Consider the following 17,624-nt stretch of genomic DNA (forward strand, 5'->3'; position numbering starts at 1 on the left):
TGTTGTAATTATTGTTAATATGTGGTAACACTTTTGTTTTTCTCAGTATTCATCCATAAGTTGATATGTTATATGCTTGTTAAAATTTTAAATTAATCAGTTTACAAAGGAAACAACGCGGGAAAGCAGTACCTGTTATTCAGGTGTTGTTTTAACCCAATAGGATGTGCCGTTGACTTGATGGGCGGAGCACTAAACAGAGAGCTCGGGTGAGAGAGAGACCCTGGGAGAGAAGCAACTCCTGGGCAGCTCAGCCGGAGCAGAGGAGGCTCACTCTGCAGGTATGTTTACCTGTGTGTTTCTCTCAGCCAGTCAGCTTTTTATTCACATACTTTAGTTTTTCTTAACACACCTGCCTCCGGTGTTTGTCTCCATCCCTTTAACGGCCTTCAGGTGTATACTCTGTTTTGCTTGTTCCCCAATAGTTTCTTTTATGTTCCTGTTTTTCATGCAGAAATCTTCCAGAACATTACCAGAAACCAGAATCTTCTGACAGGTAAACAAACACTTTTGTTTTGTTCATTTTGTGGGAGCAAAATTCCCACTGCAGCAGAGAGACCCCCCCAAACCACCACCACCACCTCTTGGGTGAAGAGGGCAAATTTTTCCTTTAATCTGGCCCACCAGTAGAAGCTGACCTGACCGTCTTTCTGTACCAAAATTTGATTCATTTGCTTCACTCATTCATACAAATCTGACATTAAAAAACAGTCGCTCCAACTTTAATTTGAATCTAAATCTGATATTTTATAAGTTTTATTTTCATTTATTTTATTTAAAAATATACATTTTATTTGATTTTGTCTAATTGTTTTACTCAATGTCAGTTGAGTTTTTGTTATTTATAATTCAGGACAGTAATATATTTCTTCCTCTCATGTAGCAGTTAAATGGCATTCAATATAATATGATCACATTTCCTTTTTAATTAAATTTGTCATTTCACGTTTTTATTTTTTGTTTTATGTTCACTTAAAATCAAACGTCCAACGAATACGAGGATTGAGTGAAGACTAAATAAGTGCAGAGTTTATATTGAGTGGATTTTTGCGCTGACTTCTTCATTACGGATTATTTATAGGAAACGAGGCCTGCTACCCAATAAACAAATGATTTGGTTTTTTAAACGTACCCTTGGGTCAGAGCCGCTGTAGATAATGTAACTCGTAGGTTCATCTCTAACATGATAAAATAGGAGGAAACAGGAAAATCAGCAGCCGGTGTTTTTATGGCTGATTTCTGTTTGTAAGCACGGAGCAGGAAGCTTCCTCGTCAGGCTGACAACGTGACCTTTAACAAGAAAGAGAGCAGTGTTTACTGCTTGTGGATCTGTCAGGAGAAGCCAGTGTGTTAGCTGGAAGCCCACGCTAACTGCCCTTCATTTCCAAGGCAAATGTGAGCAAGGTAAACAAATAAGCTGATGTCAGCATCAGCGGGAGTCCTGCACAGCACAAAGACAGAAATGTGTTTGTAAGAGTCGTTTTTGTTTCTGAGATAAATGAAAGCTGAAAGCAACGCAGTTTCACTATGAGTTTCACAGAGACGTAGCGAATTTTTCTCTGTGTCATGGTGCAAAACAAAGACAGCAAACATGGAGAGAAAATAAGAAACTTTCCAACAAAATAATCAAAGTGTAACGTCTTTAAGGGCCTCGCTGTAGCCTTTCTCAACCTTAACGCAGCTCTGATGGTCCTGAGATGATAGTGACACTGACAGTTATGGTGGCGATTCTCATCTTCACAAATAAAACAGGAAGCGTGAGCTTCAGGTGAAACCTCAGTAAAGACTCTTGAAGCGGCCGTTTCACCACGTGAGGCTCTGATCATCCCTCCAGCCAGAGGTGAAGTGTCTTTGTGTCTGTCAGGTGATTCGGCTTAAACAGCTTAACCTCCTCCATCAGTTTCTCCTGAAACAGGTCACAACATGTCTTAAATATTAATTCGCGGGTGAAAGGCTCACAAACCTGCACTCGGGCCAACAGGTGGCGCCGTCCAACTTTGTGCCCATCGTGCCCAACATAATGGCTTCCTGTCAGGAGTTTGAAGTGACCGTTCACACCTCACCTGGCCCCACCTGTGGAACCTTTAGCCACCTGTGGCTTAGCCTGATTGGCTCTGAGGGTGAGACTCCGCCCATCCGTGTGACCGACGGCAACAGTCATCTCCTGCCAGGATCGGTGAGTTTTGAGATTCATTCATTTGTAGCGTTCGCTGGGAGTACTGAAGGGCATGGTTTATGGTCAGTACTTGGAGTTTTATTTTGACGGTGTCTTCCTGTCATGCTCACAGGTGTGTCCAGTCCGGGTTCAGGCCAGCAGTCCTCTGGGTCGCCTGATTCTGGTTCGGCTCCGGCTCGAGGTTCAGACCAGATTTCCAAACCTGGACTGGCACTGCAGCAGAGTGGAGGTCTGCAGGCTGTCTAAAAGTCAGGGGTCAGACTCAGAAACACAGGTGTTCCTGTGCGACAGATGGCTGCGGCCAGCAGATGGCGACGTGGAGCTCCGGAGTGGAAAGTGTGAGTGACGTTTAATGACCGTTAGGAGGAAACAGAGGCATGTGGACCCAAGCACAAAAACCTCTTTATTTCCTCACATCATCCTGCAGGTGTGCCCATGCAAATCATTTCCTTTGAATCTAAAAGCAGTTCTTCCTGTTGTTGGTCCACAGTGTGTTTGCTGGAGGAGGAGACAGAAGAGAAGCTGAAGCAGCAGAGGCTCAGACAGCTGCAACATCAGCAGCAGCTCATCAGGTACCTGATGTCACAGTGTTAGCATGCTGGTTTACCTTTGGTCCTCTTACAGCGCTCTGACTGGCCACATCCTGGAGTCCTGCAGAGGGGCAGCACGCAGTGTTTGTGAGCTGTACTCTGTGGGCGGCCAGTGTCATCCAAACACGATAACATGTTTACAGCACACTGATATCTGACCTTTGATCTTGAATGCTAAAATGGGGTATTATATTATCTTTACCCATATGGCTGGAGCAGAACTGGCTGAAATATCTAGAAGATCCTGCCGTTAATTAATGCTTCGATCTTAAATATGATCAACTATCTCTAATAATCTATGTACCACAGGCCTTCAAGCTGGCTGTAGTTAAACCTTTACTCAAAAAGCATCTCTAGACCCAGCAGTCTTAGCTAATTATAGGCCAATCTCCAACCTTCCTTTATATCAAACATCCTTGAAAGAGTAGTTGTCAAACAGCTAACAGATCATCTGCAGAGGTTTATTTGAAGAGTTTCAGTCAGGTTTCAGAGCTCATCACAGCACAGAAACAGCTTTAGTGAAGGTTACAAATGATCTTCTTATGGCCTCTGACAGTGGACTCAGATGGCCCCGCCCCTCCCTGAGCCTGGTTCTGCCAGAGGTTTCTTCCTGTTAAAAGGAAGTTTTTCCTTCCCCCTGTCACCAAAGTCCTTGCTCACAGGGGGTCATATGATTGTCAGGGCCTTCTCTTACAATATAAAGCACTTTGAGGTGACTGTTGTTGTGATTTGCTGCTGTATAATTAAAACTAAATTGAATATGCTATTTCTGACACCATAGAGTATCATACTGAAAAAAAGAATGTTGCGCAGCGTCTCCATGCCTGTTCGTGTCATATATACAGTGGGGCAAAAAAGTATTTAGTCAGCCACCGATTGTGCAAGTCCCCCCACTTAAAATGATGACAGAGGTCAGTAATTTGCACCAGAGGTACACTTCAACTGTGAGAGACAGAATGTGAAAAAAAAATCCATGAATTCACATGGTAGGATTTGTAAAGAATTTATTCGTAAATTAGGGTGGAAAATAAGTATTTAGTCACCTCAAACAAGGAAAATCTCTGGCTCTCACAGACCTGTAACGTCTTCTGTAAGAAGCTTTTCTGTCCCCTACTCGTTACCTGTATGAATGGCACCTGTTTGAACTCATCATCTGTATAAAAGACACCTGTCCACAGCCTCAAACAGTCAGACTCCAAACTCCGCCATGGCCAAGACCAAAGAGCTTTCGAAGGACACCAGGAAAAGTATTGTAGACCTGCACCAGACTGGGAAGAGTGAATCTACAATAGGCAAGCAGCTTGGTGTGAAAAAATCAACTGTGGGAGCAATCAACAGAAAATGGAAGACATACAAGACCACTGATAATCTCCCTCGATCTGGGGCTCCACGCAAGATCTCATCCCGTGGGGTCAAAATGATCATGAGAACGGTGAGCAAAGATCCCAGGACCACACGGGGGGACCTGGTGAATGACCTGCAGAGAGCTGGGACCAAAGTAACAAAGGTCACCATCAGTAACACACTACAACGGCAGGGAATCAAATCCCGCAGTGCCAGACGTGTCCCGCTGCTGAAGCCAGTGCATGTCCAGGCCCGTCTGAAGTTTGCCAGAGAGCACATGGATGATACAGCAGAGGATTGGGAGAATGTCATGTGGTCAGATGAAACCAAAGTAGAACTTTTTGGTATAAACTCAACTCGTCGTGTTTGGAGGAAGAAGAATACTGAGTTGCATCCCAAGAACACCATACCTACTGTGAAGCATGGGGGTGGAAACATCATGCTATGGGGCTGTTTTTCTGCCAAGGGGACAGGACGACTGATCTGTGTTAAGGACAGAATGAATGGGGCCATGTATCGTGAGATTTTGAGCCAAAACCTCCTTCCATCAGTGAGAACTTTAAAGATGAAACGAGGCTGGGTCTTCCAACATGACAATGATCCAAAACACACCGCCCGGGCAACAAAGGAGTGGCTCCGTAAGAAGCATTTGAAAGTCCTGGAGTGGCCTAGCCAGTCTCCAGACCTCAACCCCATAGAAAATCTGTGGCGGGAGTTGAAAGTCCGTGTTGCTCGGCGACAGCCCCAAAACATCACTGCTCTCGAGAAGATCTGCATGGAGGAATGGGCCAAAATACCAGCTACTGTGTGTGCAAACCTGGTAAAGACCTATAGTAAACGTTTGACCTCTGTTATTGCCAACAAAGGTTATGTTACAAAGTATTGAGTTGTATTTTTGTTATTGACCAAATACTTATTTTCCACCCTGATTTACGAATAAATTCTTTACAAATCCTACCATGTGGATTCATGGATTTTTTTTTCACATTCTGTCTCTCACAGTTGAAGTGTACCTCTGGTGCAAATTACTGACCTCTGTCATCATTTTAGGTGGGGGAACTTGCACAATCGGTGGCTGACTAAATACTTTTTTGCCCCACTGTATATACATATATACAAGAGGCTAAGCATATGTATATATTAGGGGTGCAACGATACTCGTATCGATATTGAACCATTCGATACAGTGCTTTCGGTTCATACGCATATGTATGAACAATACAAAATTTTTAATTTATTTCATCAACTTTCCTTCTGACGATGCTGTCTGTGTTGAACACTCAGTGGATCTGCGTTTGACTACTCCGCCTAGGCTGCACTGTCGAGCGCAGATCCACTGAGCGCAGCGCAAGCTAGCAAGACAGAAGCTAAGCTCGTTGCAACATGGCAAATTGAACCTCCCCCACCCTCATTCAGATCTGACCTTTGGAACTATTTTGGTTTTCATGTGACGTATGACCCTGAAGGTAAGCGCGTCATGGACTAAAGTAAAACAGTATGTTGGATGTGCCACGCAATGCTCAATTACATTGGTGGGAACTAGTGCGTTAACGCAGTTAGCTAATAGTATAGAAGCGGATAGTATAGCTTTTATTTTGGAAAGAGCCATTTCTCTGTAATACACTCTCTTTTCCAAAGATGAGTGATTTCTCGATCAGATAGATTAATTTTTTTTATTACTTTGTTGTTTCAGCAACATTAAATTTAAAACCTGTACTTTTGAGTTAAATACATATTTATACTTTTAATAAATGACAAATTAAAAAAGCATGAACATTTTTTTGTATCGAAAAAATATCAAACCGAACCGTGATTTTTTGTGTATCGTTGCACCCCTAATATATATATATGTATAAAACACCCAGCACGCCCCTGCGGGCGGTTTATCCTTCAAGCTCGGGTCCTCTACCAGAGGCCTGGGAGCTTGAGGGTCCTGCGCAGTATCTTAGCTGTTCCCAGGACTGCGCTCTTCTGGACAGAGATCTCCGATGTTTTTCCTGGGATCTGCTGGAGCCACTCGCCTAGCTTGGGAGTCACCGCACCTAGTGCTCCGATTACCACGGGGACCACCGTTACCTTCACCCTCCACATCCTCTCGAGCTCTTCTCTGAGCCCTTGGTATTTCTCCAGCTTCTCGTGTTCCTTCTTCCTGATATTGCTGTCATTGGGAACCGCTACATCGATCACTACGGCCGTCTTCTTCTGTTTGTCTACCACCACTATGTCCGGTTGGTTAGCCACCACCATTTTGTCCGTCTGTATCTGGAAGTCCCACAGGATCTTAGCTCGGTCATTCTCCACCACCCTTGGGGGCATCTCCCATTTTGACCTCGGGACTTCCAGGTTATACTCGGCACAGATGTTCCTGTACACTATGCCGGCCACTTGGTTATGGCGTTCCATGTATGCCTTGCCTGCTAGCATCTTGCACCCTGCTGTTATGTGCTGGATAGTCTCTGGGGCATCTTTACACAGCCTGCACCTGGGGTCTTGCCTGGTGTGATAGACCCCAGCCTCTATGGATCTTGTACTCAGAGCTTGTTCTTGTGCTGCCATGATTAGTGCCTCTGTGCTGTCTTTCAGTCCAGCTTTGTCCAGCCACTGGTAGGATTTCTGGATATCAGCCACCTCCTCTATCTGCCGGTGGTACATACCGTGCAGGGGCCTGTCCTTCCATGATGGTTCCTCGTCTCCCTCCTCTTTCTTGGGTTTCTGCTGCCTGAGGTATTCACTGAGCACTCGGTCAGTTGGGGCCATCTTCCCAATGTATTCTTGGATGTTCGTTGTCTCATCCTGGACTGTGGTGCTGACACTCACCAGTCCCCGGCCCCCTTCCTTCCGCTTAGCGTACAGCCTCAGGGTGCTGGACTTGGGGTGAAACCCTCCATGCATGGTCAGGAGCTTTCTTGTCTTTATGTCAGTGGCTTCTATCTCCTCCTTTGGCCAGCTTATTACCCCAGCAGGGTACCTGATCACGGGCAGGGCGTATGTGTTGATGGCCCGGATCTTGTTCTTACCATTCAGCTGACTCCTCAGGACTTGCCTGACCCTCTGCAGGTACTTGGTGGTTGCAGCCTTTCTAGCGGCCTCTTCATGGTTCCCATTTGCCTGCGGGATCCCCAGGTACTTGTAACTGTCCTCTATGTCTGCAATGTTGCCTTCTGGTAGTTCAATCCCCTCAGTTCTGACTACCTTCCCTCTCTTTGTTACCATCCGACTACACTTCTCCAGTCCGAACGACATTCCAATGTCATTGCTGTATAGCCTGGTAGTGTGGATCAGTGAATCGATGTCTCGTTCACTCTTGGCATACAGCTTGATGTCATCCAGGAGGTGGCTGACAACTGCTCCGTTCCGTAGTCGGTATCCGTAGCCAGTCTTGTTAATGATCTCACTGAGGGGGTTCAGGCCTATGCAGAACAGCAGTGGGGACAGAGCATCTCCTTGGTAGATCCCGCACTTGATGGTAACTTGTGCTATGGGCTTGGAGTTGGCCTCTAGTGTTGTACGCCACATCCCCATTGAGTTCCTGATGAAGGCTCTTAGGGTCCCATTGATCTTGTACAATTCTAGGCATTCCAGTATCCAGCTGTGGGGCATTGAGTCATAGGCCTTCTTGTAATCAATCCAGGCAGTGCACAGGTTGGTCAGTCTGGTCTTGCAGTCTCGGCTGACTGTTCTGTCTACCAGTAGCTGGTGTTTTGCACCTCTGGTATTCTTGCCAATTCCTTTCTGTGTCCCGCTCATGTATTGACCCATGTGCCTGTTCATCTTAGCCGATATGATGCCTGACAGGAGCTTCCATGTAGTACTGAGGCAGGTTATTGGTCGGTAGTTGGAGGGGACCGGTCCCTTCTTGGGGTCCTTGGGGATCAGGACCGTCCGGCCTTCAGTTAGCCATTCCGGGTGTCTTTCGTTAACTAGCAGCTGGTTCATTTGTGCTGCCAGACGCTCGTGGAGTGCAGTCAGCTTCTTCAGCCAGTAGGCGTGAACCATGTCGGGCCCTGGTGCTGTCCAACTCTTCATACTGGAGACCCTTTCTTGGATATCTGCCACTGTGATGGTTACTGGACCCTGTTCAGGGAGGTCGCTGTGGTCTGCCCTCAGATCCACTAGCCACTGAGCATTGCCGTTATGGGTTGCATCCTTCTCCCATATGCTCTTCCAGTATTGCTCCGTCTCCAGCCTTGGTGGTGCTGTTCTCTTATTGTTCCCTTGCCACTGAGAGTACACCTTTGCTGGTTCTGTGGAGAACAGCTGGTTTATTCTCCTGCCTTCTATCTCTCTGGTGTACCTCCTCAAGCGGCTGGCCAAGGCTGTGAGTCTTTGCTTGGCAGTTTCCAAGGCCTCAGGTATGGACAACTTGCTGTATTTCTTAGGCACCTTCTTTGTCGCACCTTTCTGCAACTCCGTTAGTTGGCTAACCTCCCTCCGTGCTACTTTGATCTTGCCCTCTAGCCTCCTTCTCCATGGAGGGTACTGCCCCTCACTAACAAGCTGAGCCGTATATATATATATCATTCTAGAAAACACACACACACACATATATATGTATGTGTATATATATATATATATATATATATGTGTGTGTGTTTTCTAGAATGATTCAAAAACACAGAGATGAATGACATGTGCCATTTTTGGTGTCTCCCATCCTACAAAATTTGAAACTGACAGCTTGAAAACTGGTTGTCTCTCGTTCAGGTGGCGAATCTTCGTTGATGGCGCTCCGCAGTGCGTTGACGTGAACAGTCTGTTTGAACTCGGGCCAAACCTTCTTTACACGCAGAAGAGGTGAATGCTAACAGTTGGTGCACATTGTGAATGAAATGTGGTCTGAACCAGCTGGCTTGAGCTGTGTTTGTCCCTCTGTCCTCAGTCCGGCTACTAACCTGTACTATCTGAACGGCTTCACCACCCGAGTCGAGTCCTGGAAGAGTTTTTCAGAGCTGGAGATGATTTTCACCTACAGCGCACAACAGAATGGCATCGCCAGTAAGAAACAATGCAGCACATCTCATTCATCTTTGTGTTTTTGAACCTTTCTAGCTACAGGACATCGCTGCAAAGTTTTTATTTCCCCTTGTGGTTATTCTGGGTCTTTATTCTTGTATTTACTGTATCGTTCTTTCATCATTTGTATTTATGTTTTAGTAGTTTTGTGTCTTTTTGATTATTTTGTGCTTTGTTGTAGGTTTCTGTGTTTTGTGAGCATCTGTAATTGTTTTTTTTTAGCGTTGTATCTCTTGTAGTGTGTTTGTGGGTAGTTCTTTGAGCCCGATCGCCTCTTTGGCTCTTGGCGAAGGCGGTCGTACTTTTCTCCTCTCCTCCTCTCCCTTATCTTCCCTGCTTAGCCTCTATGTCCTTGTCTTGTCTCGTTTGTATTACTTTCCCTGGAACACTCTCTCACAGTCTGTTTCTAAAACCTAAAGAGAATTATGGATTTGATCAACTGGTCTCTGAATGCTATTGACACCCTTTTCTCAACGAGAAGTCTGGGCTCGGGTGAGCCCGAGTGCCCTGGAGGGACTTTCCCTGCCGGATACACGATGGACGGGTGGCAGAGGATCGTGTGCCTGGCGGGACTGTGGATCGAGGACGCTGAAGATATCTACCTATGAACCATGATAACAGGGTTCTGGCTGATCGGAGCTGGCTTGGCCCTGACTTATCGGAGAATTAAGAAAGAGGAACCGGCTGTTCAAACCCCCACAAGGCTGCCCGCTGGGATTGAAATGATGGGACGAGGTGCAGCTTCTCAACATGGGCTCACTGAGTGCAGCATGGTTAAGAGCTTGGAGACGCTTACGGCTGCTGTGAACACTCAGAATAAGACCTCTGAGCGTACATTGGATCACATCTTGGAGCAGCTCACTGTGATCGTGAGTTCTCAGAATCGGCTCTTTGAGCACAAGACTGACAACATCACGGAGCGTAAGTTTGATAACATCATGGCGAAGCTCGCGGCTCTCCAACGGGAGATTGAGAGACCAGTGTTGGACTGTTAGAACTGCTTTGAAATTCTCATGAGTTGTTCGCACTAAAGTAAAAACCACCATGATCATGTTGCTATCCCTTCGGCGCCAGCTGTGGGCTCAAGGCTGGAGCCGAACAACAACACCCTGATAACGACTGTGTTGAGTCTGTTCTTCCCATTCCATGCAAGGCCAGCCAAGGGTTGGCTGGAAGACTGTTTACTTAGCCTGGCAGGGTGAAGGACACTGTCTCAGCTGACACACACACACGCACACACTGATAAGCACTCATCCCTCCTCCCTTTTCAAACGCCTTCGATGCTTGTTCCCTCCTGGAGGACACGGCGGGTCTGGGCAGGATGGCTGTGTGCGCCCCGGCTTACACCCCCTACCCGACCCTGTTGCTGGTCACGTGCTCTATATTGCTGTGCTGTGGACATTTCTGTGCAGAGGAGTTTTTTTGTTTCCTGTTCTCATGCTTTCCTCCCAGGAGCCCAGCATGAGTAGAGGTCTCTTTTTTCCCCTCCTGGACTTTCCCATTGTAGTCTATATTTCAGTGTTTTTCCGTAATACTACCGGTGTCCGACCTGTCTCCCCATGTGATGTCTGTGTTGTGTATATAATGTCGGGGGGGGCAACTTGCATGTGACAAATAAAGTCTTCTTGCTTCCTGACTCGGCGATCGGGCTCCGTGACAAAGAATAATGAGATGGTTGATTCTGTCTCTCAGGGTTCGTTAAGGCTCATTGGATGGAGGATTGGTATTTTGGCTACCAGTGTCTGAACGGCAGCAACCCTCTCATGCTGCGTGAGACCCGCCACCTCCCTCCAAACCTGTCTGTCACCTCTGACATGCTCCGCCCCTTCCTGCCTGAAGGCTCCTCCCTCGAAAAAGAGCTACAGGTGTGTGCTGTTGTGACTTTCAGCTGTGCGTTATTTGCAGCTGCCCTTTTTAATCAGTGTGTTTGTTCGCTGTGACAGAAAGGCAACATTTACCTGTTGGACTACGAGGTTCTAGACGGTGTTCCAGCCAACGTGATCAATGAAAAGCAGACGTATCTGTCCGCCCCGCTGTGCCTTCTCCACCTGAACCAGCAGGGGCAGCTGCTCCCCATCGCCATCCAGGTTTGCTTGTTATGTAGAAACCTGACTGTGACGATTGTCTTCAGTTGGAATCCTGTTGTCTAAGTTCAGCCCATTCACCCTGGGAATGTGGTCCCGTCCTTCAGCTGCAGCAGAAACCTGGCCCTCAGAACCCGGTCTTCCTGCCCTCTGACTCTGGCTACGATTGGCTGTTGGCTAAGATGTGGGTTCACAGTGCAGACTTCCAGTGCCACCAGCTGATCTCACATTACCTGCGGACTCACATGATGGCAGAGCTGTGCTGCGTGGCCACGCTGCGGCAGCTCCCAGATGCACACCCACTGCACCAGGTAAACCCCGCTCCCCTGCAGCTCGCTCGACTTCACCCACAGGAGATCAGAGAACAGAATTGTTGTATCCAATCATTTCTGCTTTTAAATGGCTTGAGCTGTCTTTTCTCTCATTTCTTTTATGGACAGCTGCTACTGCCGCACGTCAAGACATCTTTAAAGATAAACTTCGGGGCCAGAGCGTCGCTGCTGGCCTCCAAAGGACTGTTTGATCAGGTAAAATGCAGGAAGTAACAGGAACCACAAAGAGGAGAACAAACAAGCAAAGTAAGATCTGTTGTGTTCCCTGGTCTCGTCCTTCCAGGCTGTCGGTTCTGGTCTGGCGACATTACCCCTTCTCCTCTCCAGGGGATCGGCCAGGATTTCCTATCGAACCCTGTGCGTCCCCGAAGACTTGAGCGACCGCGGTTTGGACAAACTGCCGCAGAGCTTCTACGCCCAGGACGCTCTGAGGATCTGGGACACAGTGCACAGGTAAACGAGCACACCTGAGAAACACGAACACTCGTGCAAATGTTTTATCCGATGGCAACAGGAGATCCTCTGTGATCTGTGTGTGTTGCAGGTTTGTAACCAGCTGGGTGGAACTGTATTACCATGGAGACGACGCGGTGCAGCGTGACCCCGAGCTCCATGGTTGGCTCACAGACATCAACGCTCACGGCTTCAGTAATGGTGCGTTTTAGCAGTTTCTCCAAATCACTTTGCACCGTTTCAAACGATTCTGTCAGCAAACTGTGTTTACACGTTAAGTTAGTTCACGATAATATAATAATGATAATGACTGCTAGTTGTTCTTAGAGAGAGCTGAGTCTCCTTTCATGCTGCAGTGGAACTGCAAGCGTAAAGTGGAGATGGCTGTAGGTATAGAGGTGTAGGTGGGGGGTGGAGCTCCTGATGGAGAGCTGCACGCACTGGCAGCGCTTCAGTCGGTGGATGTAAGAGTAACAGGTCAGCTCACAGCATCACGGGGCTCTGCAGGGACGAGCAGAGGGACCCGACATCAAACTGTGTCGACCTTTGGATCTGTGCGGAGGAGGATCTGAAAAGTTGCACCAATATAAAATGATATTGAGCAGATGTGTGTTTGACACTGTATGGTATTAAATATTGATAGTTTGATGTAATGATATAATATTAAAAGCAAAACTTTTGGATTTTAGTGGTTAAATAATTAGAGATAAATATGTATGTTATTATATAAAGCTGACCACAGGATAGTTTTCCATGTTCGTGTGTTTTTATGTTCATTAACATTTGTTATTTATGTGCTTGGAACACTGAGCAGCTCTTTTTGACTCCACCCTCGCCCACAGCACACACATGTGCACGCATGCATTCACCTGAACATTGTGACTATGATGCCTCTGCACAGGTTTCCCTCAGCGCTTTCACACCAGAGCAGAAGTGGCCAAGTTTGTCACCGCGCTCATCTACTCCTGCTCTGCTCTGCACGCTGCCGTCAACTTCTCCCAGGTGAGTCGGCCACTGCGAGAGATGGGAAAAGCTCGCGGCTTCCTGCTGAGGATGTCCCGCCGCCTCACGTTTGTCTCCTCTCTCTTGCTGTCCTCCAGCTGGACTTTGCCTTCTGGGTGCCAAACTGTCCGGTCGCCATGTTGCGCCCTCCTCCGCAGGTCAAAGGCGCCGTCACAGAAGATGACATCATGTCCTTCCTGCCAGATGTGAACACGACGTGCCGCGTCCTGATGGCGCTGAATGGGCTGTCGCAGCCAGCCATCGACTTTGTGAGGCTCCGCCCACTCCTCATAAAACATTTACACTCACTTCTTCCTCAACTCCTCCTCTTCAAAATCTTTGTCATCTTCTTCTTTTTCATCATTTACATTTTTTCTTCTTCATAAGCTTTTTCTTTTGTCTTCCTCCTCCTCCTCGGACACCACAGCCAATCACTGCCTCCATCTCCTCCTATCCCACCATCCTCCTGTCACTCCGACCCTCTGCACCTCCTCTGAGGTTCTCTTTCTGATCATTTTCATTTCAAATCATTGTAATGCGTCTCGTTATTTGTCACGTTTTTGAAGATTAAATCTGTGTGTGTCCCCCTGCAGGTTCCTCTCTGTCACTACAAGGAGGCTATTTTCAGGGAGGACGCTCACCGCAGGCTGTTGGAGGAGGTGCAGGCACAGCTCCGGGACATCTCTGACGCCATCGCAGAGCGTAACAGCCAGCTGGAGCTGCCGTATCCGTACCTGAGCCCCGATCGCATCGAGAACAGCGTGGCCATTTAGTAACTGTCATCGTCCTCACCTGCGATCATCATTTCCAACAGGAAAAAAACCTCTCCATGCACCTAATTATCGATAATCGTTCCTGTTTTTTAAATCTGATCATGTGACGGACTAATCGTTTCTGCTGGGATACTTCTCTTCAAACCGCAACATTTTTCACGTACTAACTTTTTTCTTTTCTTCGAGGTGACTGTAACGCGCCTTAAACTCAGATGTTCTCCGACTCTGGTGAAGGACTCACGATGAAATTAATGTCTTGCTTTGTGAGCTCACCAAATTACTTTGTTTGGCGTCAATGAAGTGACTTGGTGTGAGCTCACACTGTGTTACATGAGTACACGAGTTTAAATATTAGAGTAAGTCTCTATTCTAATGTCTAAGGAGCTTGGAAAGAAATCATCTTGACCTTAAGAAGACGTTTCACCTCTCATCCGAGAAGCTTCTTCAGTTCTAAGGTCAAATGGTGGAGAGTCCCAGATATAAACCCAGTAGGAGTTTCCCCCCACAGAGGGACAAAAGGACCCCTGATGATCCTCTAATCGCCTGAGCCAAGGTGTGAAACTGGGTGTGGGTCCCAATCAGCCAGAGTTTCAGGTGAGCTCATTGTGAAACCTGGCCCCACCTTATCATGTGATTTCCTGAGGTCAGATGGCCCAGGATGTGAGTGGGCGTTAAGGCGTCTGGGAAGGATCTCAAAACTGGATTATAGATGGCAGAGAGTTGGTGTTGTAAACCCCGCCTCTGTTCAAAGATGGTCGCTCACAGTGGACATAAATGGCCTCTTTTACTCCTCTTTCAAACCATCTGTCTTCTCTGTCCACAATGTTAACATTGGTGTCCTCAAAGAGTGACCTTTGACCTTTAGATGCAGATGGACAACCAATCACAGCAGATGGCCCCGCCCCTCCCTGAGCCTGGTTCTGCTGGAGGTTTCTTCCTGTTAAAAGGGAGTTTTTCCTTCCCACTGTCGCCAAAGTGCTTGTTCATAGGGGGTCATATGATTGTTGGGTTTTTATCTCTATGCATTACTGTACGATCTACTGTACAATATAAAGCTCCTTGAGGCGACTGTTGTTGTGATTTGGCGCTGTGTAAATAAAATTGAATTGAATGGGCCCCTGAGTCTTGTCTCGTGGAGGTGGCTCTTCCATGTTGTGCCATTTGTTTATGAAGTCTCTCCAATGTAAAGGTCGGAGCATTCCTTGGTGCTCTCTGCTGCATGCACTACGTTGTTAAGTTTGTGTTTAGGACAATCTTGTCGGAGGAAACATCCAGACGCTTTTCTTTCCAAGCTCCTGAGACTACGATGACCTTCACAGGCATCTTTGTCAGCTGGAAATGAAGCTAGTCAGAAACAGAGGAGGCGCTGTCAGCTGTACTCCTTCTCATGCGCGTGGCTGAATATTCGACCAATAACGTCAGGCTTTGTGCATTGACTGCCTCGGTGCCTGTTTTTGTCACAGTTAGATTTGTGGATACTCTGAGTTTATTTCTCCTTCAAGTACCAACAGAAACTCAAAGAAAGCTTTGAGTAAAAGTCCTGCTCTCAGAATTATGTCCAGAACTACGAGCATAAGAAAGAACTGAAGGTAACAATCTTTATGTAAAATGAGCCCTTTAAGGATTTTACATGCAGCCTGTTTTATTCTCAGGGGGTTTATATGATGAAAGCCAATCCAAAATAGAAGCTAATAACACATCATATACATTAGGGCTGCCACAAACGATTATTTTGATAGTCGACTAGTCAGCGATTATTTTTGCGATTAGTCACTAATCAGATCATCATCCATACAGCTTATTGCACCAGCAGCATCTGCTCTTATATAACTATCATTAGCTTACAGCTTTAAGTGTTTCAGGTGCTAACTAAAAATAAAGACAAGATGATAGTTTATTAAATGTTAATGACATTTGCAGATTGTTTCGGTGAAGTTTAATAAACTCCTATCTAAAATATAACAGGACACCGGAGTAAATTCTGGAGCATCTCACACTTCTGATAATCAGCTGTCTGCTTGACGTTTATTCAGCTGTGTAAAAACTTTAATCTCAGCCAAACCGATTTACTCAGGAACAAATAAAATACTAAAAAAAGCCAAACAATAACATTTTTAAGTTATCTAAGTGACTCATATATCATGTTTAACCTGAGTAGCGAAAGACGGCGGTGGGTTTGAAAACGATTTGCGGGGAGTCCGGTGTTCTCACGGCGCTAGTTAGCCTAGCCCCCGGCTCGCTATCGAGCTAGTGGGTAACAGACGTCTCCGAAAACGTCGGAGCGCTTTTGAAAATATGCGGTGTCCTGATAAACTGAGCAGATATTTGAGGTTTACACAGCTACATTCTCGCCTGAAAATATGTTAAACGTTTATTTTGTGACCCAGAAAGAATAATAAGAGTAACATTAAAACTAACTAGCTGCCGCCATTGTTGGAAACTGAGCTGGGCCGCGCTATGAAATCTGGGACACAGCTTCTTCTTCTTCGGGGTTTAACGGTAGCTGACATCCTTGTACATGCAGTGCTGCCATCTTCTGTTTCAGTCCGTTATTACACTCTTAAATCCTGCTACTTATTCCTGCGTCTTTTGGGATCTTACAAAGCTTCAAACGACGCGTCGACTATTAAATCAGTCGTCGACGATTTTGATAGTCGACGTAATCGTGACTAGTCGACTAATCGTGGCAGCCCTAGTATACATGCTGTTACAGGTCATGACGTCGGGCTTCACACTGCTCTAAAACTCAGGTTTCACTTTTTTCATTGTCAGCTCTGTATGATGTCACAAAGAGCGGCGCTCCACTGAGGCTCTGTACAAATAAGGATTACTTTGAACTATGAGTCATGAAACTCTACTCTCGTCCAATCAGAGAATAAAGGCGTGGACTTTAACGATCCACGTCCTGTTTTTGTAATCGATCTTCTGAAAACCAAAACCATCCACAGACCTGATGTTTCACTCATGTATTAAACACACTGTTCAAACTTTGCTGATGCTTTTCCACTTTTGTCTATCTTTACCCTGTGTATCTTTGTGTGTGGTGGCGGTCAGTACTGAGTGTCCCTGCAGGACGTCCACTGGTCTAAAGTCTTACTGCACGTAAAGGGAAGGCTTTTGTTTTAGTTAGTCTGTCGTCCATCACTGGAAGTCACAAGCTTTGCAGATTCTGGTGAATTCGATGGAAACTATCACACAGAACATGAAGCAGCAACAAGTACTAAGAAACAGCTTTTATCTCTTTTTGTTTGCATTATTTTCCTGTTTCAAACAGGCAAACGTGTGGTGTGAAGTGACATTAGTGTAACAGCCAATTATCACAATGATGTCCTAACTGAATACAAATAGATAAAATTGTCAAACTTGGAACCAGAAGGGAAACAGAAGGAACACATGTAAAGAAACATGTGGTTATCCCAACGGGGCTTTCATCAAATCAGCAAAGACGCACAGAAAACAAGATCAAACACCAACGAAGGAGGATCAGAAACAAACTGAACAATACTGTCAACCCCTAAACCAGGGGTGTCAAACTCAAACACACAGTGGGCCAAAATTCAAAACTGGAACAAAGTCGCGGGCTAACATTAATATTTATTGAAACAAAATCTTCCTCCAGATATAAGAATGAATCTTTTCTTATGGACTCAAACACGTTTTGCTGGAAAACTGAATATGGAACAAGCAAAGCTTAATACTAAACAATATATATATTAGCTGTATAATAGCAGTAGGCCAGCTCTGATAGTAATTTGGTGTGGCTTCGCGGGCCAAATGTAATTAGGCTGCGGGCCAAATTTGGCCCGCGGGCCAGAGTTTGACACCTATGCCCTAAACCATCTGCATCTAAAGGTCAA

At 46.1% G+C, this 17,624-nt stretch overlaps 1 protein-coding gene across 2 annotated transcripts; it reads left to right on the forward strand.

Annotated features, from left to right (window-relative positions):
- The first annotated feature begins 223 nt into the window (after positions 1-223).
- On the forward strand, positions 224-15,710 carry LOC309715207 (hydroperoxide isomerase ALOXE3). Of its 2 annotated transcripts, XM_082548125.1 has the most exons (17): positions 237-281; positions 455-496; positions 1,753-1,840; positions 1,982-2,176; positions 2,289-2,514; positions 2,667-2,748; positions 8,815-8,904; positions 8,990-9,105; positions 10,816-10,988; positions 11,067-11,210; positions 11,315-11,518; positions 11,648-11,734; positions 11,823-11,992; positions 12,084-12,193; positions 12,894-12,994; positions 13,093-13,263; positions 13,588-15,710. In XM_082548125.1, exons 4-17 carry the CDS (start codon positions 2,021-2,023, stop codon positions 13,765-13,767), a joined length of 2,010 nt encoding a protein of 669 aa, XP_082404251.1. In that variant the 5' UTR covers positions 237-281; positions 455-496; positions 1,753-1,840; positions 1,982-2,020; the 3' UTR covers positions 13,768-15,710. The 2 variants fall into 2 exon arrangements, with proteins under 2 accessions (XP_082404250.1, XP_082404251.1); XM_082548124.1 differs by lacking the exon at positions 1,753-1,840 and having other exon boundaries at positions 224-281.
- Positions 15,711-17,624: the final 1,914 nt, after the last annotated feature.

The sequence above is a fragment of the Aulonocara stuartgranti genome, assembly GCF_965226115.1.
Source record: "Aulonocara stuartgranti genome assembly, chromosome: 10".
NCBI classification, from domain to species: domain Eukaryota; kingdom Metazoa; phylum Chordata; class Actinopteri; order Cichliformes; family Cichlidae; genus Aulonocara; species Aulonocara stuartgranti.

Coding starts and splice junctions, on each gene's coding strand:
- LOC309715207 (XM_082548124.1), top strand. CDS start 2,021: ATGGCTTCCTGTCAGGAGTTTGAAGTGACCGTTCACACCTCACCTGGC. Junction 2,749..8,814: donor CATCAGCAGCAGCTCATCAG/GTACCTGATGTC, acceptor TCTCTCGTTCAG/GTGGCGAATCTTCGTTGATG. Junction 11,519..11,647: donor ATGCACACCCACTGCACCAG/GTAAACCCCGCT, acceptor TTTTATGGACAG/CTGCTACTGCCGCACGTCAA.